At 41.4% G+C, this 26562-nt stretch overlaps 1 protein-coding gene across 3 annotated transcripts in view; it reads left to right on the top strand.

Moving 5' to 3' along the window:
- The window catches only part of arhgef25a (Rho guanine nucleotide exchange factor (GEF) 25a), a 54093-nt gene that overhangs the window by 15221 nt on the left and 12310 nt on the right, over positions 1–26562 (top strand). For all 3 annotated transcript variants that reach the window (XM_042491801.1, XM_042491802.1, XM_042491803.1), the window contains 3 exons: positions 21028–21335; positions 21927–22037; positions 25970–26094. In XM_042491801.1, the coding sequence (XP_042347735.1) occupies positions 21028–21335; positions 21927–22037; positions 25970–26094 (544 nt within the window). The remainder of the gene's footprint in view (positions 1–21027; positions 21336–21926; positions 22038–25969; positions 26095–26562) is intronic.

The following is a 26562-nucleotide window of genomic DNA, read 5'->3' as shown; positions in this document are numbered from 1 at the left end:
AATGTACCCCCTGGAGAAACCACATAATAAAACTACAGTAGTTTCTTAGAGTAACTTGACTATTCATGTGAAGATGTATGCTCCAGAAAACCTCTTCACGGAGCATTTAAAGTACATTTGTATGTTGCTACCATGGGTTTCCCATTTCTAGTTCTTATGCGGTCCTCTCCAATACTGTAACGTCATTTCTATAATTAACACAATGTCAAGGGGAAAAGGGTCAGCTGCGGGGGACTTTTTCTTTCTCTTATTTATTATAAGGTCTCTTTACAACTGTCTATTTTCTGACTTTTTATCTGCTAAATTTTCAAACTAATTTACTGTGTCTCTCTGTGTGCGGTACTAAGCAGAGACCAAGGACCCCATTGTTTCTGTAGTGGTGTTTACAGGAAAAGAACTGAACAATGCTGGTCAGACTTCACTAGCCAAGGTCCTCAGCACGACATGCAGTCCCAAGACAATGTTCTTACAAGTCAAACATGTCACTGTGCCAAATAATGAATAGATTCTTTCACACATGCAGCCTGTCCCTGAAATATTCAGGAACATTTCCTGCATGAGTGAATGGGTGCAGGGACTAATGTTCAGGGAAATCTGTACCACAAATTTCCCACCTCATAACCTATGCCCCCTTTTACACATGTACTGCAAACCTGAAACTATTGAGAAATTACCCACAGGAGCTATTTGTGAGAACTCAAGTGCCCAAATCAGTTGATTCAGGCATTGAAGGGAACCAGGCAAAAACTGGGCCTGTGTGATTTCCGATTGAGACCATGTGTAAGTTGAGCTTGTAATTGTCTGGACAGGTCACAGTGACAAAGTCGATGTGTTGATGACAACTGTAAGAAAACAAACATCCGAGGATGAAGCAGAGGAGTCATTTACACAAAGACAGCAACAAAAATGTCTAAAAAAGACAAATAAATGGCAAAAGACTGTATTGTTTCTGAACAAATTAGGAAACATCTACGAAACTGCAATGTAATACACGTCATGTCGTGCCTCATGCACACACCCAGGTGCCACTCCCCATCTAAACCAAACGTTTACTAATGTTTGTAACATTTTTAGGAGAAATGCTGCTACAGCGGTGTTGTCAAGGGAAGCAGTAGCATTGCAGGGAAAAATTCCTTTTAATGAATGCACGTTTTCAAACTATTGATAGGGATGTGTCCCCTGCATCCCCCCTGAAATACACACCTATGCATGTCTGAAAGCACAAAATTGAAATGTTTCTGATTGTAGTGCATGTGTGAACAGTGAAAATCACTGTTGTCTCAGAGGTTGTCCTAGTAATCTGCCTGAAAATTTTGTGAAAGAGGCTTATGTGTCGCTGTAGGAGAGTTTTCTTTTATAAAATATTAGCTGACTGCATTCTCGAAACCAAGATAATCAGGGTTAGAATACTAAATACTGGCTTGGTGTGAGCTGCCAGATTTCTAATGTGATTCTAGCATCAACAACAAAGACTTTACTCTTTTCTAGTCATTTTCATCTCAGTGACAGGCTGACTATTGTATTGGAAAAACTGTGTACAATGCATCTACACCATTCATTGATTCTAAAAAAGCCACTTCACTGACACAAGGGGAAATGATAGCGTACTGCATGATTCATTCCCTACTTAGGCCTAATAACACTTACTTGTACGCTGGATGATGACACACAGCGCAGTATGCCATTATGTCACACCATATGTGTATCCGGTGTGTGCCTCCATTCACACTCAGATAAACACATTCACAAGAAGCAATCAGTGAATAAATGGCTAATTTCAGCTGCTGTCACTCATATTAAATGACTACCAGTCCTGCTTCTAGCCAATTCGCTTTAATGCAAAAAAAGGGCTCGGTAGTGCATCAGAAAAACCAGGGGATCAATGGCTTTCTGTGGCCTTATACTATCTATTTTTTTCATCTCTTAATCAATGTGTACTGAAACAGGAGGAACAGAGCCCGTGATTAAGAATTTGTGAAAGTGTGTCCGAGTTTGTGTGTGTTGCAGGTTTATTACAGGACAGTCAAGCGCCAGAAGGCATGAAAAACAGAGTCAAGAGGAAATATATAAACATGAGCGCGGGGGGGGGGGGATTATTGATCGCAGCAGTACTCAACTTGATAGAGAAGCCCGGAGAGATGGACAAGTGGAGAGATAAAGAGAAAAGCACATATCATTTTAGCTCTGATGTTGGCGCTGCTCTGCACGGCACATTAGCAGATTGTCTGCCAGAGGGCCATTAGTGAGGGCCGCTTCCCAGCAAATACTGTTGACAAACCATTTAAAAATAGATGGTGTGCCATCGTTTGTCTTCAGTCAATTGCCTCCATAGGCCATAGGAAGGAAATTTAACCTGTGGACTCATCAATTTAGATCTGATAGGAGCATTGTTTTGGGGAATGTCTTTTTAAGTGTGAGGTGGAGTAAAGCAAGTGTTGCTCCTAAAATCTAGAAAATCCCAGAGCAGGGCAAGGCCAAGGGGAGAGATGAAGCTGAGATCTCCTACTACATATACTGTATAAATTTAGTTGTATTTCAGATAATTCTTTGAATATTTTCACGTCTTTTCTCATTTGAGCTTCCATTCCATTACTGTTAACACAAATACATACATTTGACTATTTTTTTCCAACTCTAGCCTGTAAACTTTTATTCATGGCATTTGTCAAGTGTTCTGTAATCAATGCTAATTTCTACTACTACTTATATCTTTCTCATCACCATTCATGCTAATCTGGAAAGTTCAACTGTTTTGTAAATAATTTAATCTGTTAAACAAGGTGCCAGAGCCAAATTGCGTAAAAAAAAATCATAAAAAATAGAGCCTCTTCGTCAAATAAAAAACCCCAAAAAACAGGGAAGGATCCCCCCGAACCAACTCCAAGCTCCAAGCTAAGCCCCCAGTGCCCTGAAATCCTGGAAATGCCCACATCAGGGTTACAAAATGATCCACTGTGGTTCACATGTATGTACGTACACTTGGAATAATACTTCAACTAATTGGCCAGTATGTTTCCATAGTATGTGACTGTTAACTAGTCACCTCAGTTCACGTCATTGTAATGGATAAGTGCCAGGCCAATTTGACTTTGCTAATAATATGTAGGATACATTGTGTATTTTAAGATGTATTCTAATTTTGGGGGGGTATCTAAAAACAACCCCCACAGCCCACCCCCCAACAAAGTAGCTCTGAGTCACAGACCCGTTCTTGATGACCCAGGTGGGACATCAAGAGGAGCAAAGCGTGCATTATTCTTTTTGAGGATCAAAGAGCAACTTTCAAACAAAGGGAGGATTTCACATAAAGCTTGCACATGCTGACATTGTTTTCCTTATACATAAATGGTAATGATGTTTAAGATGATATATATTACTGCAGTCTCAGCCAATGCAATCATTTCTACATTGCCATTTATTTTACAGCCTCCCACACACTAAAGGTATTTGGGATGCACCCTGAGGTAAATCTGACATCCATGAAGGAAACAAAAGTAAGACAAGGATGGATGTGAGATCACAGATTGTAAACCCATATTGAAATGAACATGTTTCCATATGGCGCTCCAGAATGCATGTTAAGCCATGTAAGAATAAAAACAATACTTTAATGTCTAAAATGTGGTCTAAAAAAGCATGTAACCTGAATGTGTCAAAGGAAATCTATTTAAAATGCCTTTTAAGCAGCTTTTAGGAAAAATAAATATATAATTGAATTAGACAATGCACTTCCGAGATGCATTTCAAATTGGTTTGGCATACATTTGCAGCAGTATTAAATGCTTTTGAAGACATGAAGGAGTTTGAATAAGAAATACATAAACAGTTTTCCTGAAAGAGACTGGAAATGTGTAACAATAATACACTGTCAAAATATAAGGCTAGAAACACTATATATTTTTCATATACAAAGTGTACTTTACATGTACTGTATGTCAAATATATTTCTGGTTTACTGGAGTATAATAGTCATGTAATAAAAATCTGCACAGACAAGTTTACGCTTTACAAGAACACTCTGACTTGGTGATTATAAAGATTAGCAGGTTTATCCTAGCTGTCTTTCAGACCCTCTCTCAGTCTCTCTTTTTTCATACATTTATGTTTTTCTCAACATGTCCCTGACCCGTTCTGTTCTCCCACTGAGACAGAAAGCAGCTTTACCTGTGTCTGAGAGTTTAGGTGAAAGATGACTTGGCTGCAGCCGTAACTGTGGCATAGCAACTAAAATAACATTTGGACCCAAAATATCCATCTGTTCCTCCACAATCTTTCTGTCTCTCATATCACTCTCTTTCTCTCTTTTTCCCTTCTTTTATGTTCCAGTAAAGAAGGAAAAGGCTGCATGCTGCATTGTGCATCTGTACGTGTGCATGTGTTTGTTGTGCATCTGTGAGAGTGTTTATTTGTGAGTGTTGGGGGCTGGTGTTGACTCATGCATGCAGTGAGTTAGGACAAGGATCCCCCCCAGCCATGACACACACACACAGATACACATATATTTACATGGTTGAATGGCAGAGACAGAGAGAACAGAGAAATACATGGAAAAGCTTTAAAAAAAAATAACTCAAAGAACAAAAATGGAACTGCTTTGTCCCTGTGTGTGTGTGTGTGTGTGTGCGCGCGCGCGCGTGCGTGTGTATGTGTGTGTGTGCAATGTATAGACAGACATAATCAGACATACATGTGTATAGTTCATTGTATCAACATCGATGGCATTGTACTGAATAATTAGAGTTACACTGAATATATAAGAGAATATATTTGACGATTAGACCTGTAATAAATATTACATTGTGAAGTTATGTTAAAGGTTCTGTATGCAAAATTGAGAGCCTTAATATAGAAGCAAACCACTATTGGCTATGTAAAGATATGGTGGAGTAATAGTATTCTGAGCTGAAAATGAAGTCACGCTCCTGTATGTGTTTTAATCCGAGCTTCTCTTTGGTTTGATGCAGTAAGCTGATCCTGCTGCGCATGCATGCGTGTAGCTCATTACCGCTGCTTTGCACTGCGGCCATACAGCGGTTACCACTGATACTGGGACAGCAGCTTGGCAGAAATGTAGCACCCAGCCTCCATCACCGCCCTGGTTAACACCGTAAACTCTGTCAGCACTGTTCCTGTTTTTTAGCATAGTTTATGGAGTTAGCACCATTAGCTGCTAGCAGCTTGCTTACCCACCTCCATGTTGTTAACCATGTGGATAAAACTCTGAATTTCAAGTAGCTCCCCTTGAAATTAGGGCTACAGCTTACATGTATTTTTATTATTCATTATTTTGCTAATTGTCAGAAAAAAAGGGTAAACTATCCATCAAAATTTCACAAATTCCATGTTTTAATTGACTAACAGTTCAATGCCTAAAGCTATTGATTGTGCTGTCACAAAAGATAAAAAGAGCATCAATTTCCCACAATTGCAATAGATTAATCGATCATCAAAATACTATGCAATGATTTCTGTTGGTCAGCTAATTGTTTCAGCTCGATATTAATTTGCAGTACTTTGTCCACCCCTATACTTGTACAGCTACTTGGCCATGTTCAGCTTCAACACATGGCTCATTTGCTGCAGTTTCCAGGCAATTTAAAATAAAATACTTGTTTACTGTATAGGAAAATTATTTTTGTCCCCTCGCCCTCCTTCTCAGATCAGTCAGAGAACGTGATGTGTAACAGCCCCCAGAGGTAGTAGGGTTCAGTGTCTTGCTCATAGGCTCTTTAGCAGTATATGGTTGTTTTCAAACACAGGAATTTGATCCCCAGGTTTCCCTGAGACCCCTGAGACCCATGAATAATTTTGATAACAAGTCGAATGTGCTTTTGACAGAAAGCAGCCCTGTTGGCAAACGCAAGGGAAAATTGCCGTGACAGAAGCTGCGTGTCTTTTTATGTCTCAGCTGGAGAACCGTCTTTGTCATCAGCTTATAAGGCAGACTTTCAGACATTATGGAAAAAGCAACAAAAATAGCTGAAATTGAAGGTATGCTGTTGGACTGCTGTGGCCCAGCCTTGTGTTCAGCAGTCTGAGATATTTTTAAACTTTGCACCCCTGCCCACCCTCCACCTCGTCATCTCCTGTTGCCCTCCCCCTCGGCCCCCTGACTCCTCTCTGCTGTGCAACTGATCTCCTCCATATTGTTTCTCACACGCACATAAAACAGAGACAGGACAGAGAGAAAGAGAGGGGAGAAATGGAGTGAGAGAAAGGATGAAGAAGCAAACCAGTGCTCCCAGTCTCCCAGCTGAATGAAGAAATTAATTTTGGGATGAATGTTTCATGATTTGCTGGCTTGGAATGTGAACACCAAGTGGAGCATTAAGATCATTCCTGGGGCATTCTCATTTCTCTCATTCTCCTCCTCTCCGCTTCACTCCTCTCACAGCGCTCTCTCAGACTGGTCGGCATATAGCCAGTCAGACAGTAATTAATTATGTCTTCTCCCGTTTTCATTTTGCCATCTCTCTTTTTTCACAGTTCATCCTCCTTTCCCTTTTGCTCTACTAAACGGCCTTGACATATTTCCAGGGCTCCCATGCCCTTTTCCTCCTCTGTCTCCCTCTCTCTTTTCCTCTCTTTTTTTCTCCTCCTTGGGCCTCTGTTTGTAAACGTGCAGAGGAGAAGAATGAGGGAACAAATTATGAAACACAGGAGTGCATTCCATACCTTGTTTAGAAAGAATTCTCCTACAGCGCAGAGGGGGAGAGGAGCCACTTCCCCCTGCGATTCTACCCCCACTTTCAGCCCATATGGCTCTTTTTATGTCTGCAGTCTTTAGGGGTGTCTGTGACATTTGTTTTTACTCTACTAAAACTCTTATGATGTTTTACACACTCCCTCTTATGTTCTGTCAAATTCTAACTGTGCTGTAAAGAAGGTAGTGCACAGTCTATAAAAAAACTAGCTCACTTTCTGCTCTGAACATCTATTAATCGTTGCTCACTGTAAGTCTAAGCAACAGGTTGACTACAGCGTTTGCCTCAGCGACCCTTCAGGCTGCCCAAGTAGAGGTACTCTGATTCTGGCTGCTCTCCTCTGCACTTCTCCCCCAGAGAACACTTGATTAAGGCCTCTCTTAAAAACTTTCCAAAACAGTGTGCAAAGAAAAACAAACAATGGAAATTGACAATATTAAAAGTGATGTGGAGTTGTGTTGAAAAAACAGCCTGAGCCTTGACTACAGTTCAGAGGAGCTGAGGATGCTGGTTCTGCATGTACTGACCCCGACAACAACAGCCTGTCTGGAGAAAGGTACCTTGCTCTTGGTCAAATGCACAGTTCAAACTGGGGATGTAATGGCCCAGCCAGTTTGTATGGTTGTCTTGCGCCTGCCTTGCACAGTCTTTGGATGTATGTGACTACTAATGTTTTTCAAAGGCAGCCCCAAAACCTTTGCTCACACTGCAACTCTAGAGGTAAATGATCAATTAATCAATCAAATCCCAGCAAGCTATAGACATTTTTGGACCAGAGAAACTTCATAGTTTAAAGGACGCCCCTATTTGTTGTTTCTACACCACAAGAACTAGGAATGATCGTAGTACTTAGAACGTTATTTTAAGGGACTTTATAGCCCCTGTTTCGGAGGAAATACTCGCCAGGAAATACACCACAGGCTCAAAGGATGAGATTGGAATACAATTTACATGTAGATATATATAAATGGCATTCATGTGGATGTCTTATCTGACTTCAACCGTTCTAAAACCAAACAAATAAATTGTCAATAAAATTCATTGTATTAAAAACGAAACAAATATACACGCATTTGCTCTTTTTATTGCAGTAATATGATCAATAATTACCGGTTTTTAAGAGAGGATTGGACATGGAAATAATGCTCTCATTTGGCTGTCCACCTTATAACCATGCTGCATTTTTTTGTCGTCCAATTGGGAAAATTCTTAGCCAGGGACACAACGTCACCATGCACACAATGTTTGCTGGTTTGCTAGTTGTACAAGTTCATCACTTGCAAAATGTCTCTAATCATTGAGTAACTTAAGTATTACAAAATCATGAAATGAATTCAGGGTAAATTTAAGACTAAAACATAGCTGACCTCCTGGCTCTGTTCACTCCAGCAGAAAACCAGCATCTTATTTTTTTGCTGGGAAATTCAGTGGTAGTAAATAGTCAAGGATAAAGGAAAAACATTTCCAACTCCTCCCCTAGTTTTACCTGCTCAGCAACGTTAAAATTGATCTGTCTTCCTCTTTGTCAGCAGACGAGATTGATTGTCAGTTGTCAGCAGGTACAATTGATTGTTACCACACACACACAGCAGCTGTCTATTTCCAATAATACTAGAGGTTTAAAATCAGCCTTGGTGGCTTAGTGGTGAAGACAAAAAACTACAGATAACTACTGCGACACAGAATGTAAGTGTTGCATGTCGAACCCCTCACTTTCCCTCCTTGTGTTTCCTTTCAGCATCTTCACTATAAACTATTACCCCTGTATAATTTTTTTTTCATTTTTGTGCAACAGTTGTAACTCAAACTAAGACAAAGATAGCTACAGTCATTTTAAGATATAACCTCCTGGCTGTATCAGAATAATGTGTTTTTTTGGTAACACTCAAATAACATCTGCTGACAACTACAGTAGGAGAAAAACATTTTAACTCAGTTTGTGGTTTACTAACAAAGCAGTTCAGTGAGCAATGAGGATATAAACAGTTGTTAGAAGCTGCAGCACTTCCATTTTTGTATTGCTTTGCTTCACTCTCATGAGATTGTATAAGCCTATCCAGAATTGATAGTCCATAAAGCAGTCAACACTCTTCACTCCATGGACTTTCAGGTGGACCTGTAACAGGTGGTCTTCCTGTAACACTTGAATGGATTTTGCGTATTCATAAGACACCCTCTTAGTTGCCATATGGAGAGCTCTTGCTCCAAATGCAGGATTTGATCCATAATAGACAAAAGCTGATCGGGGCAGATGCTTTTCTTGAATTAGCTTTTCAAAGGCATCCTTTGTGCACACAGCATTGTTTTACAAATAACCATAAGGCATGGTAATATTTAGTGGTGTATTAGTGTGTGTGTGTGTGTGTGTGTGTTTGTGTTTGCTGCAGACAGACCTGTGTACGTGTGTGTGCCCACATGTGTAGGTTGGAATTATGGCTAATCTTTTGTGCGCCTGTCCCCCACTCTGTCTCCCTTCTGGGTTTAGTTGCTATGGCAATTTGAGTGGGGAGAGGTGTAGAGCCATGGAAAGGAATGAGAATATGTGTCTGGAAAGCCCATCAAGTCTGACTGAGAATAACTGTACTTGCACATCTTTTTGTCTGCAGGCCTTTTTGTCTGGCACAGTGTGCCAGATCAGCCTGAGAGCTACACTTGCCGTTTTGTTTTATTCTGTGGTTTTATAATGCAGCCCCTTAAAGAAGTATTTCACTGCTGGAGAGATTTCCTTCTAATAATACTGGGATGTCTCTGCTGTAAAATATGCAAATACTGTTGAAATTGGAGCTATATGACCAAAGAAAACAGAAAAAAGGACACTTCTGCTCACGAGGCAGAAAATCTACAACTATCAGAATGCACTGCACCAATAAGTAATGTTTATGCTCCTACTAGTGGGTGATGTAATGTGAATTTTTATTAATGTGAAAACGGGATGCTAAAATGTGTTTTTCAAAACATCTGAGGCGAGAAACAGACAACGCAGGAACAGAATCTTGGTTCATATATGATAAGCACTGCTAAGTTTTACCAATCTAAGGTTTTTCAGGCCTGGTTTTCGCCTACTTTTTGTTCACATGAAAGATTTCCTTATTTACAAACTCTATTACAGCTTAACAAGGCACTAAAATATGTTTCAAAGAACATTTGAGGCAAGAATAAGGCAGTGCAGTAACATATTCTTGATTTATATTGATGCCTAGTTGCCTAGGATTAATGCCTACTTTTACTGTTTTACCAAGTATGACATAAAGAAAGAGAGAAAGCTGCATTTCTATCTCTTGATCTGCTTCTGTACTTTTTGTGTCTGCAGTAATGGCACAGGTAGTGTGCAATAGGAAAATGTGCAAGTACAGCCTATAGTTCAAGCAACAGCCCTGGAGAGTATTTCTGGATGTGTAGGATACTAAAGACATTATAGTATGTAATTAATAATTGCAGAATTTAGTTTGGGCAGTTCAGAAAAAATACTACCTACAATTCACATCTGTCTCATTTGATTATATATAGTAGTGTAGAAGTGACTTTATATATAGCCAGCATGAAAAACAGCAAGAGCCCAGTGCTGAGAGGACCAGAGAGTTGTCGGGCAGACTGGGGCTAGAAGGAGAGGCTCCACATCCCCACAGCCCAGCAGGCACCACAGCTCTGTCTCCAGCTGTCCTCGCAGGCTTCCTAACTGGCACTGCCACAGCTGCCATATGGAATCACAATCGCTTTTAATTTGCTCTGTGTTCTCAGCCACCTCGGGCTTAATGGCAGCCTTGTTTACCCCTAAACAGGAGTGTGAGCCACTCTTGCACTTCCTTTCTTTTGTGTGTCTGTGTATGTGTGCTCAGATAATCCTAGTGATGACTAACAGTACAGTGTGTGTGAGTATGTGCACTGATGCTGCCTGCTGCTAAAGAGGCTCAACGGGTAGCGCTGATCATAACTATGATTGTCACAATCACATACATACACACGAGTGCACACATCCACCCACAATAATTCTGAGTGCAATGTTGACACTGCAAGGTCATGTAAGTCCTCTGATGCATAAGCTCCACCTTCATAAGCTGCAACATTAAAGTGATTTACACACTAATACAACAATTATTATAATCTAATTTATAATACAGATTGTTAGAAATGGGCCATTCTGCACAGTAAGTACTTTTACTTCAGATACTTTAAGTGAATTGTGATGCCCCCTTCACTCAAAATGTAATTTTATCATGTTTATGTCCTCTAACGTGTCTGACCTTGATTATACTGATTTGCATCTGTGTAAAATTTGAATTTAGAGAAGTAATTTCACATTCCTCTCCTAAGGGGGGTGAGGTCTGTGCACTTTCCTAAAATCTGAGATTCAAATCAAGCGGCAGCCTCCAAGGCTGGAAAATTAAGCCAACACGGAAGTGCCAAAACCCACTTCATGATGGCTCCAAAACAGAGTCAATGCCCAAAGACCTCCATTTTAAAATTACAGCATAATTAATATGTTTATAGCCTGCTACAAAAGACTGGTTTTGAGGGGTACAACTGTATGAGGGGTGTTTTGTTAGTTAGTTACTGTGTTTTTAATAACTCACCTGTTTACATTTTATTTAGGCCCAAAGTTACACATATTTTCGAGTGGGGACCCATTGGTGACATTCTGTCAGGGAGGCATATCTGCAGTCTTGAGTCAGATCCTCCTCTTTCTCCTTCACAGCACCAGCCTTTTGGCCAAATACAGTAACATCTGGCTCCTGAAAACCAAAATGCAGAACTCAAATGTCAGCTTCTGTCTAATACAGTAAAAACATATCTGCGGGGGATCAGACTTTCACATAACTCCAGCAAATAAACCTGAAACCTGAGTGGACTCATCTGTACAGAGAGTAGATTAGTATTTGCATAGTGACAGTTTTGATAGCAAACATGGTAAAGTGGGCAGTTTTTGAATATAAACCAGAATCTGGAGCTTCCTTCCACTAGCAACTAAAAACCTCATAGTAGCAGATATTGAAGGGGAGACTTCAGTTTGTAACAGAGTATTTCTACACTCTGATATACAGTAGCTACCTTTATTGAAATAGAAGCATCTGTACGTCCTCCAATCAGTGAACTACAGGAAATATTGAGTTGATCTTGAACCTCATGTAAAATAAGGCCGATTTTAAGTAAAATATGGTTCAGTATCAGTCATCTGTTGTACAGCCCTCTCGACAGGACATTAGTCTTTATAAATTCTTTGTCTGATCACAATGAGCAAAGTAAATATTCTTTGACAGGCTACTTAATGAAGGCCTCATGCTCATCTGCTGCTTCTGAAAGATAAAAAGTACTGTGGGAGTTACCAAGAAAGAACACCTGTGTGTGATTTTCTCATCACTGTATGCTTTGGCAAAGTAACATATCAAGATTCATACCAACCTTTTAATGACCGCTCTTTGTTCCTAATCATCAAAAGTTGGTTCTATGAAAACATTGTTGGTGCAGACAAATAAAGTTAGAGAGTTAGATATCCAACCCAACTCTCAGACTTTGTGTTATAGACACAAAAACACTGATGTGAGTCAAAATTGTTTGACCACAAGGTGCAATCCCTCAGGATCAGCAGCTGTCATTTATTGCCATGCTGACAAAGACTGATTTTCTGCCTCTCACGGCTCAATAGTGATCAATATTTACTCCAAGCATGAGAAAATTATAGGTTATGACGGTAGACATCATTCAGACACTTACAGAGGATAATGTCATCTGTGGCTCTGAAGGTATGAAAGCAAATAATTACCATGAAGATTTGAATCTTAGAAACTGAATACTTATTTGAAATTTAATCACTGATTGCTGTTAAAATCTACGTACTACTGAATTAATAACATTAAAATATTGCACTACGAGATCCATCTCTTGGGAATTATTTACGTTCACACTAAGGAAGCTTTTAAAAGTTTAAAAAATCGTGGGTTTTTAAGAAAAAAAAGTGTGATAAACTTGGCATGTGGAGTTATGCATATCAGGCAGGGATGTTTAATGAAGGGCACATTGCTTTATATGAAATGTATGATTGAGTGTTTTTTAGAGTTTGATCCAAACTAGAGAATAAAGGTCAGAATATCTGGCTCTGCTGCTTTGATTTTGACCATTCTTAAAAGTTTCAATAATGTAATAAATGAGTCATAATCAGTGTCTCTGTATTCTCCTGTTAATGGTGCTCCATGGTTAATATCAGTGTGAGTGTTTAAAGGACCACACTGAAACTTTAATCCCTGATTCTGACACATACAGTTCTCCAGAGCTCACATGAAGAGAAATACAGGCCGATGGTGCCAGGTACTTGGCACGTCTCTCTCTGAATGGTTCTTGAAGAATGTCTGGAGTTTTTTAAGCCCAATGACCACAAACATGGTTCCAGCCTCACGCAGCCAGCCAGCTGCAGCAGAAGCTGAAGAAAAACTCGTGTCTGCTGTGAGAACACCATTGCCTACTAGAGCTAGGTATCGGTGCTTATACAAGTAAGATACCGACCAAAATAAGCCACTACCAAGTGTTATTGAAACTTCTTGGCTCAAATTACATCTGCATTCGAACTTTTTTGTAAAAATGACTATTTGTGTGGTTTTGCTTCCAGGTTAACTACAAGCGCTCTTTGGTTTAAAGTGACGTGCTTGGACTGTGACTGTCGCAGCTTCAACCAATTCAGTCGGTAGAGTGATTAAGTCAAGCACGGTGTATTTGATGGTGCACACTGAGATGCCACTGAAATCTTTGAAAGTATGGCTTTACAACATGTCTATGGTGTCTGGTAGCATTTGATGCAGCTGAATGCTTCCATTCACATGTTGACAATTGATAGAGAAAAAAATGTCTCAAAAAACTACTCTACTGGTATCACTTTAAGGGTCTTGGTATTGTAATTTTTTTAATGTTTTTTTTTTGTTTTGTTTTGTTCTTTGGGCCTTTTTATGCCTTTATCATGGAATAGCTGCAGTAGAGTGAGAGGAAACAGGGGAGAGAGAATGCAGTGAAGAACTGCAGGTTAAAATCGAACCCAGGCAGTTGCTAAGGACTAAGACTATATGGGGTGAAAGAAACTGAGCCTATTGCCTATTCATAGGGATGCATCTTTTTTGTCTTCTTAGCAAAGTGAGATTCAGATGCAAAGTAGGTGCTGTGGGACTGATTGAAACCTCTGTTGAGATGGAAGCAGCAGCTCTGACGTAAATGCGCAACCTTCACCGCTTGAAATGCATCGCTGTACTCATGTTGACCTGATTTTGACAGTCAATGGCCCTAGAGGTGGTTTAGATCTTTCCATCGCTGAGGGCCGTTTCATAAGCCCTCATCAGGTGAAGTGTCTGAATCACTCTTTTACATTGTTCCCCACAGACAATAGGATTAATGTTAGCGTCATCTATTTGGGTCTGTTTTTCTGTGACTGACTTTCATTATCGCTTTGATGCTTTATGCTGATGAAAAACATGCCACCGAGTCTGTCTGAGAGTGCTGATGCAGGAGATCGACCCTCATTGCTTGTTTGTATGACTTTGTGTATCGCATACTTTCTTCTGTGCTCCTGGAATCACAGCAGTGTGTGTGTGTGTGCATGTGTGTCTGTATAAACTAGGTCAGTAGGAGGACAGGAAATCTCTGTTCACTTGTCTGTCTGACTGCAATGTCTCCAAAAGTTATTGGATGCAAACACGCTCACATATCGCACTCAAACAATGATGAAAACAGTTGCCCTTTTGCCTACATGTGCATGTTTCTACGCATGAGATTGCATAAGCTCTCAAGTATATGTAAAAGCAAACATGAGCTCTAATTGCCCTTCTTCACTTCCTATCTTCAGTGTCTCATCTTCTACTCTCATTTGAGATTTTAACTTCAATCTATGTGGCATTTGTGCTTAACCTTCATTTGCTGCTTGCAGAAATCATGAATAATCCTTGGTCTCCCCATCATCCCATCTCTTACCCTCTTCGTCTTTCTGCCATTCATTAATATGCACGTACTGCAAAGATACATCAGTGGGATAATTTCAGAGGATTTCAAGGTTGAAAGTTCACTCGCACAGTTTAAAATTACCACTGAAGAAGAAAAGAGAGATTTTCCAAGTATGTTTTAGTTTGCTCCTCTGTCACTGTCTTTTCTGCCAGTTGGTTTTTGCTTGTCGAGCTTGTGCTGGTCTCAGCAGCTTTGGGGCAGAGCAGGGCATTGCATCAGAGGAGGGAGCTGTGTGTCCTGATCCCAGGACAGGACCTAGCCAAAGTGTAAAAACACTGCAGTGCAGCGAGGGGGAAGAGTGCAAAAGAGGTGGTAGAGTTAAAAACAAAGGGTGGGGGGGTGGGGGGATGTTGTAAAACAGAAAGAGTTGAGATGAAGAGGAAGGGAAGTGGGAGGACAGGAGAAAGAGAGAACAGCCAAGTGCCAGGATTTATTAATCAGAAGCAGCATAAACAAAACACACATGAAACAGCCAGGGGCCAACAGGATGAAATGTAATGAGGAAAAAAGGAGTCTCAAACGGTCCAAAAAATTGGCTTTTCATTGAAAATCACTGCTGACAAGAAAATGAGTTCTTAAATGTTGCCTCGTGTTATATTTCTGCAAAAGTTTATCAGAGGACAGCTTAAAGCATTTCCGGTCATATGCTTCAGGTACTAAGTGCCTCATTGTCTCACAGGTCTATCAGTCTGCACATCTGAGTGCATGGGTGCAGCCCAGGTCCTGCTAGCTGATGGGAAGAGTGTCCATTTCCTCTGAGTTGGTGAAATGTAATATACAAGGAGAGCCATGGCTGAAGTGCATGAGGTAGCGAAGGCAATGAACAAGAGATGGAAGATAAAGAAGATTAGCATGGTGTTCTGATGAGTGTTGTTAGCGATGACTCAGAGGGGTGTTTGGTGTCTGTGTGTTGACCGCTGACCGAAGTGCTAGCATTGATTGGCAGCTCTAAGAGTCTCTTAGACTCAGCTGGATGCTTGACATGTTTGGCACTGCGTTGACCAGCAGGTCACCTGCCTCTGATGTGCTCCATGTGGGTTACTATGACAGATAGATGACAGCTCATATCACAAGTGAACCGTCTGCAGCCACACATCTGGACAGCTACCCTGGGGAAAACGTGGATGTGCCTTTTTGCCTTTTTGTGTATGTGCAAGTGTATGGGCACCTGCATGTCTGTTTGTATGTGTGTATCGTTGGAGTCCAGTGATGCCTAAATTGCCTATATGATCCCCAGAGGCAGTTGGATTGACAGAGAGCTCCAGAGTGAAGCGGCTGTGAACAAGTTTGCTCCATTACAGCCAACGCTTTTAGCCTGATTTGTTGGCTCAGCAGCTCTCACTTATAAACTAATCAATAAAGGGAAGTTGGACCAAACTTCTTCAGGGGGACCAACACTTAGAGCCCATCCATCCACATCATCCAATCAAAAACTTGAGGCTGCTTTGACTTTGTGATTTGCCCCTTATTTGCTTTGCCCTTTGGTTTTCTGTTTCAAACATAAATTGTCAGGAACTGTGTCTTTTATTCAATCATATCCAAATCAGACCTTTGTGACCTTCATGAGAATATTGCATCTGATGTTTTGATGACTGGGTAAGCTGTGTGGCAGATAAGCACTGGATAATTCAATTCAGCTGCAATTACATTAAAACTTTGCTGAGCCGACATGGTTCACTGTAAATAACATAAAAAATATGGATGAATATAAAATTAAATAGAGCCACAACCATTGGGCAATTAATCGATCTTTGTCATTTATTTGTTTAGGTTAATTTACATGCAAACATGCCAGACATTTAAAGGTCCCCCCATTGTCACAAATGTAACAATGTTTTGCTTTTCCTTTTCTTACATTCCACTAAACAGAGTATTTTGTGATTTTAAGCAGTGGCAACCTCAGAAACTCTTCAGGTGGGAAGAGAGATGGGGCCACTAAAATCTTGGGGTACCAAAACTTTAATCCACAACTGAATTTCAGGAATTATTTCATATTGTTGAAGTAGTCTTGCTGAAAAGTGTCAATATGAGAGTGAAGGACATGCATTCTGATGTACTTTGGTTAGCTTTATTACAGATAATATTACTAATTATCTGATGTGCCTTAACTAATGCCGCTGCAGTTAACATTTTGAGTTCCACAGCAGTCCTGTTTTAATGTTTATTGTATCCGTGTATATATATATTTTAGGCGATTTATTGTTCTTCAAATCGGCTGGTTGTCCTTTTCCTTAAAAAGACAAATAGGCCTAAGCAGCTTGAATTTGACAGAGTACATTGATTGTGATTAATGAAATATTTACTTGGAACAAGCCTTCTGGAGTTTAGGGGAGACTTGTAGGTACCCATAGAACCCATTTTCATTCAGATATTTTGAGGTGAAAGTTGAAGCGGCCCCTTTGGAAATCACCCAGCTAGTTATTCCCTTGCTAAAGTTAAGCAGAAATTTGGAGCATTATTTCACCTCCTTCTCGACAAGCTATGCCAATGTAGTTGGTATCAATGGATCCGTTAAGGCCCAGACACACTTAAATGGCATAAAAAAAAAAATTTCGTTGAGTAAAGCCGACTGTTTCGTCGCCACTTGTCACCTGTGTCTCAGCCAAAAAGTTGCACATTAATGCACCACACAGACTACAGCCAACGGCCAACCAGCACACATGTTCTGTGCCCGCATGAGAGGAAATAACTCCATACCAGTGGATGGCAGAAGTCCAAATTCACCATTCAAAAAGGGAAACCAGAAGACCGTCATGATGCTAGTTAGCCAGTGAGCACATTGACAACACAATACAATGCTGAAAGAACACAGCACATTTACAGTGCGTCATTGGACGTCAATGATACAAACCATCAAGAAACATTTCTGCTAACGAGCTCAGTGGTTTAACAGTCTTACCTTATATGACAAGTATATTTCTATCTCACTCCCATAACCACTTGTTTACTCTCCTTACTTCTGTTTCTCTTCTCGTGCACTGAGAGTGATTTTAATTCATAGATGGGCTCCACCGCCTCCAATGCTGAATTAAAATGCTGAATGGGTGCAGAAAAAAGGCGTTGGGAACTCTGCAGCAGCTCTGGCGACAGATGCTCACTGTCGGCTTAGTTTTCTGAAGTTTTAAAGCAAACAGTTAATCACTTTATCATGACGACAATCAGCAGATTAAATGATAATAAAAATAATAAAATACTCAATTGTTGCAGCTCTAAAATGATAAGACCAGACATGGGGTCAAAAGCTTGATTTAGTGCATGAAACAGTGGTAATGGATAAATTAAACGTAGGCTGCCTAAATCTAACTCTGTTAAGTTGCCCTCTCAGGCAATGAGTACTGTCAAGCTTCACTGTTATGAGTGAACAGCATCAAGAGAAAGTCTGGAACGACTCTGCAGCAGAAACCCACTCGGCTCTAAAGTTACATGATGGTATAACAACTTTTTGGGCAGGCCTCCCACCCGGCCTCCGCTCAGCCTTTCAGACAGTGAGTGGGTGACTGGTGAAAGCCCAGCATTAACTGATCACAACAGATCGGGCCAGTATAATGCAGCCCTGTTGCCCTGTGCCTTCAACTGTTAATTATCGTGAACACATAAACAATGGTCAAGTTGCATTAACGAAATCAGCCGGAGGGGGAAATCTTTTCTTAGAAGCGCCATTATGGAGATGAATGTCACTGGGCACTTTCAGCACGAAGCAAGACAGAGGGAGAGTGGGAAGGAATTATGTTTTTTCCCAGTTTCCTCTGTGTAGGTGTATAATGGTATCAACTCCTCATGTTGCAATGTGTAGGGAGAGCTGAGGCATGTTGCTCCGATGGGAAGTTCATCATTTCCCTTTGTGTTTTACAGTTTCCTTGCTGTTAATGATGTCCCTGTAGTGGCAAGTATAAGGTTTCATAACAACACAGAGATAAGGCTTTCCAGGGTCAACAGGGAAACCAACCCGAATGCACAACGATCAGTAGGGGAGCTGTGGAGTTGCCATGGTGACAGATGCAAATGTAACGATCTTCATTATAAAACCAGTGAATTATGCACACTCTACACATTGTAAATCTGTACATTTGACAGAGCCACTGTGTCATTCTGACGTAGAGTCTCAAATCATGAGGCTGCACTGCTGCCTCCACTCACTTTTAATTGCTTCCAGGCGTAGAGAAGGTGTCAGCCTCTCTTCCCCCATTTCTTTTTTGTGATAAGCTATCTCAGCAGATGTCTGGAGCTGGTTAGAAACTGTGTTTCTGTGGCTGTGTCTCTGCACTGTGACCCTGTAAACCTTGGCCTGACTGAACTTGAGCAGGGAACACTGGGAAACACAAACCTCCAGGCCTGGCCCTTGTTAGAGGTTGGAAAAGCTGGGGTTGGGGTTATCACATGTGCTCAGCGTTATTTTCTCTCTCTCTTTGCTCTAGCTGGGGACCATCAGATACGCTGAATGCTTTTCCCCGGGCTTTTTACAGCTCCAGCCATAAATACAATAGCTCTCAGATGCTTTTTGATATCCTATTGTCTTCTACAGCAAGAATACATCACAAAGAGCTAAGGCTTGAGCTCAGACTGCGGCTCTTTTTTATGTCGCCTCACTGTCTATAAATCTGTCCAGTGTTTGTTCAAAGTTTCTGTCTATCCCCCCGCAGCGTATAGCCATCTCCCTTCTTTGTACCCCTCTCTGCGCCTTGTCTATTCCCTCTGTTTAACCCCTCATCCTGCCAGATCTCCTTACATCTCCAGCCTTTCATGTAGATGGCGGCGGGAGGAGACGATGGAGAATTTGGCCACTCTCAGATCACACACACATGCATGATGCTTGTAAAATGTACGGCGAGACAAACAAGATAAAGATTACAGAGGAAATGTTGTCTCTGTGGTGAATACACAAACAGGCACATTTTTTGGTTAGTGGGATTTATAAACTATGTGTTTTACCTAACTGCGTGTGCACTGGCAGTGATGTCACGTCATGAGCGTGAGTTGTTTAGCTCTGAGGTTAGCCATTTTTCAAACACTCTGACTGCAGTTGGGGACATTTTTTACACAGCTCATTTTCATTGATCGGTACAGCAGCTACTATTGCATGTCTAAGAGAAAGCATCTGAATGAACACAGTGCAGAAAAGCTTAATCGCTTTAAGTATTTAAAACTGAAGGAATTTATTCTGACTTTGCCTTTGAAGACAGTATGCTCACAAAATGGGCCACGCAGTGTCAGTTAGGCTCCTGCTGTCTGGCTCAGTGCTGTGATAAGATCTTCCTCGGTGGCTCAAATAAGGAACACTGAAATTAGGTCAGTGTTGTCTTCTTCTGAACAACAAATTCAAAAACTTAATGCAAACTTTTTGAAAAGTGTATTTTCCTGGAAACAAAATGTTGTGTAGTTATCATCCATGCCACACTCAGCTGAAGATTGGTGTGAAATAGTGGCTGCATTTGAACAATAATAAGGCTTGACAGTGAGTCTGAGCAGGAGAGAGTGTTTCTCCATCTGTAGGAGAGTGGTGATCGAGGGTCAGAGGTCGGGTCGAGGGCAAAGAGATGGATGGGGAGGTATGGCTGAACTGTGCGTAGATAAAACACTCCAGACACACAGCTCAGAGGAAGAGCTATCTCAGGACTGAGGAAGGGTGGTCAGATTGGGTGGATGAAGCAGGATGGGAATGGGGGACAAGACAGAAAAAACAAACAGTCCCAGGCAAGGATCTTCCCCTCTACAAAGGCTTAAAGTGGATGTCCGGTCCCAGCCCCCCCCCCCCCAGCTCACTTCCCATGTCCTCCTGACATCACTCTACAGCAGCTGGCCTTCAACCAGTCTGGAGTATTTTCACATCCACCATTGTGACCTCTGCAGTCTGCCTTGTATCGGAGTGTGTGCTGGTCATGTGATTTGATGCACAGCTCAAACATAAAAACCATGCTCTGATTGACATAAACAGAACAGTGTGTCTTTTATGGTGCTCCTCACAGCTACACAGATGTGCTTGATGAGGAAGGCTATTTATATAGCCCTCCTTTGTTTTATGTCTCCGTTTACTTCTTCTTTCCTGGTGTTGACACGTCTGCCTCCAGACTAACATCACCTCACTGACCGGCATAGCCACTCTTCAATAGTCAATCAGGAGTTCATTGCCTTTAACAAAATGCTCTTTTGCACTCTGGTCTTGGTCCATAGATTAATTGACTGTGGAGTTCTGAACGTTAAGAGGCCGCATTTACTCTACTCTACTCTACTTTACTTTGACCCATGATCGCCTATTTATCACATCCTCACCTCCACATTATTGCTTCTTCAGACGCTCATTGTTTCACCAATAACCCTCTGCTCTGTCTCTCTCCCTGTCTCCTCTCTCCAGACTCATACTCGGCAGCAGGCAGCGAGGGCAGCATCTCCACCTCTGTGGCATCTCTGCCCCCACAGGCATCAGGAAGCTCGGCCCCCAGCTCCCCGGGCTCCCGACGCTCTGTTAGCACACTGAAGAAGTGGCTCACAAACCCCGTCCGCAAACTCAGCGTCGGGGCCACAGCCAAAGGCGAGCGTCAGGTCCGCAAACTCGAGGGAAAGCCTCCGCCTCTTCCGTCCCACAGCCATAGCCTAGATCTGGGCAGCCCCCCGAGGCTTGATGAGACTTTCACTATCCTGCCCGTCACCCACAGAGAACTGGTAAAAGATTGTTGCAAGGATGCATCTTTTTTTTTTTGTCTTGGTAACATGAACTAATCAAACAAGCCCTTGCATGCTGGCTTTGTGCTTCAAATTCCCCTTTACACATTTCAGATGACCCAACCTCATAAGTAAACTCATTAACTGGAAATATTCCCACATATTATCACAAGGCCTTTGAATAAACTGGCTCTGAAGTAAACAAAGCTTCAGTCTTATATAAATTCAGACTAAAACCAACATCCTGACGGTGGTTTGTTTACACTGGGTAGCTCAAGAATATCAGTAGAGACAGGTTTAATGTAGAGTTGATGGACAGTGGACTTAGTATCATGGCAGGAGGCAATGCTGTTACACAACAGCAGCACTGCTGGCTCAGCCTGCAGGATCTCATGCTGCCATGTTCTGTGATTTGCGTTCTCTTTTGTGGTTGTGCATCAGCGTGTGTGGCCGGACGCATGAGCATGCTACAGACATTCGGCATCATGTTGATATTGTGGTATTCTGACATAGTGGACGCGTGTCCGTTTGTGTCCGTTTGTGTGTGTGTGTGTGTGTGTGTGTGTGTGTGTGTGTGTGTGTGTGTTCCAGGAGTGGAAAGATGGCCTGGCAAGCCCTGAGGACCTGTCGCCGGCTACACTCCAGTCCCCCAGCTACATAACTGACTCGCTGATTGGCTGCACATCACTGCCAAACACCCAGGTCTGACACCGTTTAACCTGTTGTATCTGTCACCTCATATTATTTTTGTCAATGTCATTGTCATGCAAAATAACATGAAGCAGAGCTGATGTTTCTGGCCTGAATACAAGTAATCATTTTTGATGGGATGCCAGAAAACCTGAGTGTACCCCTTGGTTTTATAGAATCAATGATTAGATTTAAACTATGAGGAAGACATCCACTTATAATTAATTTTAGCTGATAGTTTACTTTAGACAGTCTCTGAGAGGAGTAGCAGTAACATTCTCAGTGAGGACCGAGCCTGGCGGGGAGGTGACATCAGTACTGTTTGTCTTCATGACCCTCCAGCCTGATCTGGAAATGACTAACTCCGCAGCTGCTGGCAGAGTTCAACTATCAAGCAAAACAAACACACAGATGCACAGAGGAGTGCCGCTCTCTGCAACCACACACACACGACCATGATGCAAAGATATAGAAACCTCATCCATATGGACATAGAGCAAACACACATTTATGGGAGTCTAAATGAATACAAGGCTCTCTCAGAGCAGATCGATGCACCAGAGGACCAGAGGGCAGAGCTTGACGGCAACCTGTGTGATGCATGACTCACTTTCGACATGTAACAAAAGGACGTGCCTGGAGATAAATAGGATGTAGCACAGAACAGCAGATGTGATGAAAGATGACTCTCCTCTTCTGTGAGGTGACAAAGAACCTTATGTGTTCACATACGCTTTCATTTCTCCATCAAACACTTTGAGTCAGTTGGTTTTGGCAAAGGAGCATTTCAAGTCGGCTATTCAAAGGGTTCCTTTTAGGCTGCGAGGTGGAAGCATGGCAGAGACTGGGGTGCCTCAGCTCTGTCAATATACATTAAAACAATAATGATATCGAAGCATTTGGGCATTGTGAAGTGTCTCCTGTTGGTGAATCGACACCAGAGTACTTTCTCTGAAGTATTCCTCTGAAATCCTAACTTCAGTCTCAACAACACATCAAAAGCCATTAATACGGTTACATCAGAGGGTGAGGTCAGTGCTTTGGTGTTTTTACTGCCAATCTTTGGAGAGAGAGAGAAACAGAGAGACAGAGGTAGAAGTAGAGACATGATATTATGTAGGTCAGTCATATCCGAGCTGTGGGTTCTGTCTCTGTACCCCACCTTCAATGGCCTTGTGTCCAGTGTTATATGCATTGTTGTCTTTTCCCCTTTTCTTAACGCTGCTGTTTCTAATCTCACAACCACAGCAGAACATAGTTTTTGATTAAATGTTTCTTTGGGCAATGGAAAGTTTTTGTGATTGTATGTCAGCAGTTAAACAAAATGTGGTGTCAAAAAGGAAGCCAGAACTGCAGATTACAATATTTATTAAACAGCTTTTCCCGAAGAACAATTTGTACAGTCTGTCATCTCAACCCAGAGATAAAAAATTAAACAAATACTGTTTCTCTCAGGAACAGGAAAAGCAATGGTTAATAGAAATAAACAATGCTGTTACTGTGAGACTTCTTCAATGCCCAATCTCTTGCTTTGCGACACTGGCAGCGATGCTATCAAATTGCATTTGTCAGCACTTTGGATCATTTAACCATCTCTTTTGAATGTTATCACTCTAGTGACTGTATATAATTAGTAGCTATCAGCCCCAGGTTCGAAGAGTGTTATCAGGTAATGAAAACGGTCATAGTTTTGTTAGGTTTCACTTTGAGTTTCCTTTGGTTTAGCCACAAAAACAATGTGGGAAGGTTTAGACAAGAAATTATGGTTTGGGTTTATATAAGTTTGTTACTTAATGCAATTTAACATGACATAACCAAACATGACAAACTGAAGTATGTCAGTTAAAAAAAGTCGACACTGACTTTTGGTTTCACACAAGACACAAACAGAAGTCTCCTGGGTGAAAGTCCCATGTTTTTTTTTCAAGGTCCTTTTTCAGTTTTTCTAAAGTCCTATGTTAGTTAGACCCATGCCTCCTCTGTATATGGACTTTGTTGCTCTCTTCATAATAAAGATGACCATTAAAGTTGCCGCCTAGGCTGCCAATGATAGCTGATAAAGGCTATTTAATAGGCTAATAATTCTTTTTGAACCTACCTACCCATATCTATGAGGCTGAAAACCACTGATAACACCCATTCAATCAAGAGATAACATTTGAAGTGGATGATGTAACTGTGTTCATCCTTGACACAGCGCCATCCTTTTTTTTTTTGCGCTTGCATGTTTAAGTAATGATGGGCCCTTTTAGTTGGCACAACCTTACATTTAAAAAACGCATCAGTTTCAAGCATCAGCAAATATTCCTTGGTGTCATGCCTGACAATTGGTGTTAAAAACATCACATGTGATACCATAAAGAGAGGCATTTCTTTATATGAAAATACCTTTTTTTAAAGATCTTACACAAAAGCATGACCTCAGCTTTTACTAAAACTGTTGTCCTTTTTTTCCGTGGGCTTCTGAGTAGAAAAACAAAACTTGCAACAGAGGGAGACAAAGGGGGAATTTTTCCTGTGGGCTTTGCCACAGCACATCTGGAAGTGATCAGGGAGCTAGGAAGACCTGTCAGCCGGGCTGGAGCACTCCTAGCGGGGCAAGACGAGCTGGGGGAGAAAGGGTCTTTATGGAGTCTCTCTGTCTCTGGCTGCCTCTCTACCCTCTTTGTCTCTTTCATTCTTTTTCTTGCTCTCACATGTCACTGTGACATAATAGAAAGCTTGCAACTTGTAGACGCCAACAAGTTCATCATGGAGATGGCAGGTGAACAAATCGAACTAGGCGAGAGGGGAAAAGGAGAAAGTTCCATCGCTTTTTCCATTTGCTTACATGTCTATCTGTTCAATCTATGTATTTATTTCTCCATGGGGCAGCCGCCTGCCAGGGGAGTCTGAGGGATGTCTGTGGTGTGTGTGCAGGTTTGTGTATGTGTTTAAGGTGGGGAGGTTCTGCTTGACTTGGGATTTAGGTGAAGACAGATGGCTGCTCCCATAAGTTTACACAATCAGGGGAGAGTGAATAGTCTAAAAAGAAATGTTGGAGCAGCGTGGCTAAAAATAGAGGGATGAACTTTGTTAGTAGACACAATCGTACAGAGAGGCAGCTGTGAGTCATTTTCAAACCATATAAAGGGGATAAGTGTGCCTTATTGTGCCAGTGAAATAGGTTACACAAACATGAGGGTCATGTGCATGTGTCCATTGAGTTAGTGATGATTTTAGTCTTTGCAGGTTTTGTTGTGGTGTGCACAACGACTCTATATTTGCACCATGAACCCCACAGGAAATTATGTCAATTCTAGGAAAAAGCATGAAAAGGAGGTCATGTATATAACGCCTGAACACAATCGATTAGATCAGAGTAACCTTGAGTTTGTCCTCTGTGCGTTTCTGTTACAACAAGGCAGCAGTAGGAAATTCTGACATAGATGTTGCTGTAGGAGCTGCTGAAATAGCAGAGGCACTGTGTGATGTATTTACATATGAGTTTCAATCCTCAGGTGGCAAATCAAGAAAACACTTAAATAACACATAAATCAGAAATGCAATAGCTGGCATGCTTGTGGTTAATGTATTCCTCGTCCTCTGAAGTCAAGACTCCATCCAGAACCTTCACAGCTTTATTTGTCATCTCCTACAGCTATAGGAGCCTGTTGCTCCTCCAAATCTTTATCTTTTAATCTCTTTCTCTCCATTTATCTGTGGCTGATGTGCACAGCACGGATCATTAACGGTGACAATCTGAATCTGATCTTCGTATCATCCAATCTTCCACATGTCTCTCTGCTCTTTCTGGTCACCTTGGCAACCTGCATCATTATCATTTCTCTCCTGCTCTTTATCTCCCCTTGCTTTCTTTATTCCTGGCATGATCCCCATTACTGCCACTGGACCTTTGACAAAGAGTTTCTCTGTCTGTCTGTTTGTCTGTCTGTCTCTCTCAGGACACTCAGTCCACCAGTGTTTTGCCAGATGACAGCTGCTCTGTGTTAATGGACGACACCTCCAGCCAATGGTCAGCTGCGGCCGACACTGAGGAGGAGAGAAGGAGTGCCTTAGAGAAAAGCATGTATGTGTTTTGTCAGAGACCCAAACACATCATTTTAATTCACCAATCATAATTCTCATGGCCACAATGTGCTCTCACGTTCTGTAAAAATATGTGTTATGGCACAGACAACAAAATATTTGAGTGCAGCTGAGGAATGTAGCCGTCATGTAGGAATGTGTACGATTTCACCATATGTACTACAGTCTCCATCTTATGCTCATAATGACATTTTCAACATGCTGATGTTAAGATGTAGATATTTATCATCCTAGTTTAGCATGTTAGCATGCTAATGTTGCACAGTTCATTAAGACTTTAGGCTACATACATGCAGTGTTGGGGAAGCTACTTTAATATCTTTGCAAGCTTTCAATTCACACTGGAGGAAGTTAAACTACAGCAAAGCTATCAAAGTAAAAGTCTAGTTTGGTAACTACAGCTACTAAAAGTAGTTCAAACTGTTTTGTAAAAAATGATCAAATCGAC

Source organism: Plectropomus leopardus, chromosome 8 (assembly GCF_008729295.1).
Source record: "Plectropomus leopardus isolate mb chromosome 8, YSFRI_Pleo_2.0, whole genome shotgun sequence".
Lineage (NCBI taxonomy): Eukaryota > Metazoa > Chordata > Actinopteri > Perciformes > Serranidae > Plectropomus > Plectropomus leopardus.
The sequence above is the reverse complement of the archived record's forward strand: the minus strand, read 5'-3'. Positions and strand labels throughout refer to the sequence as shown.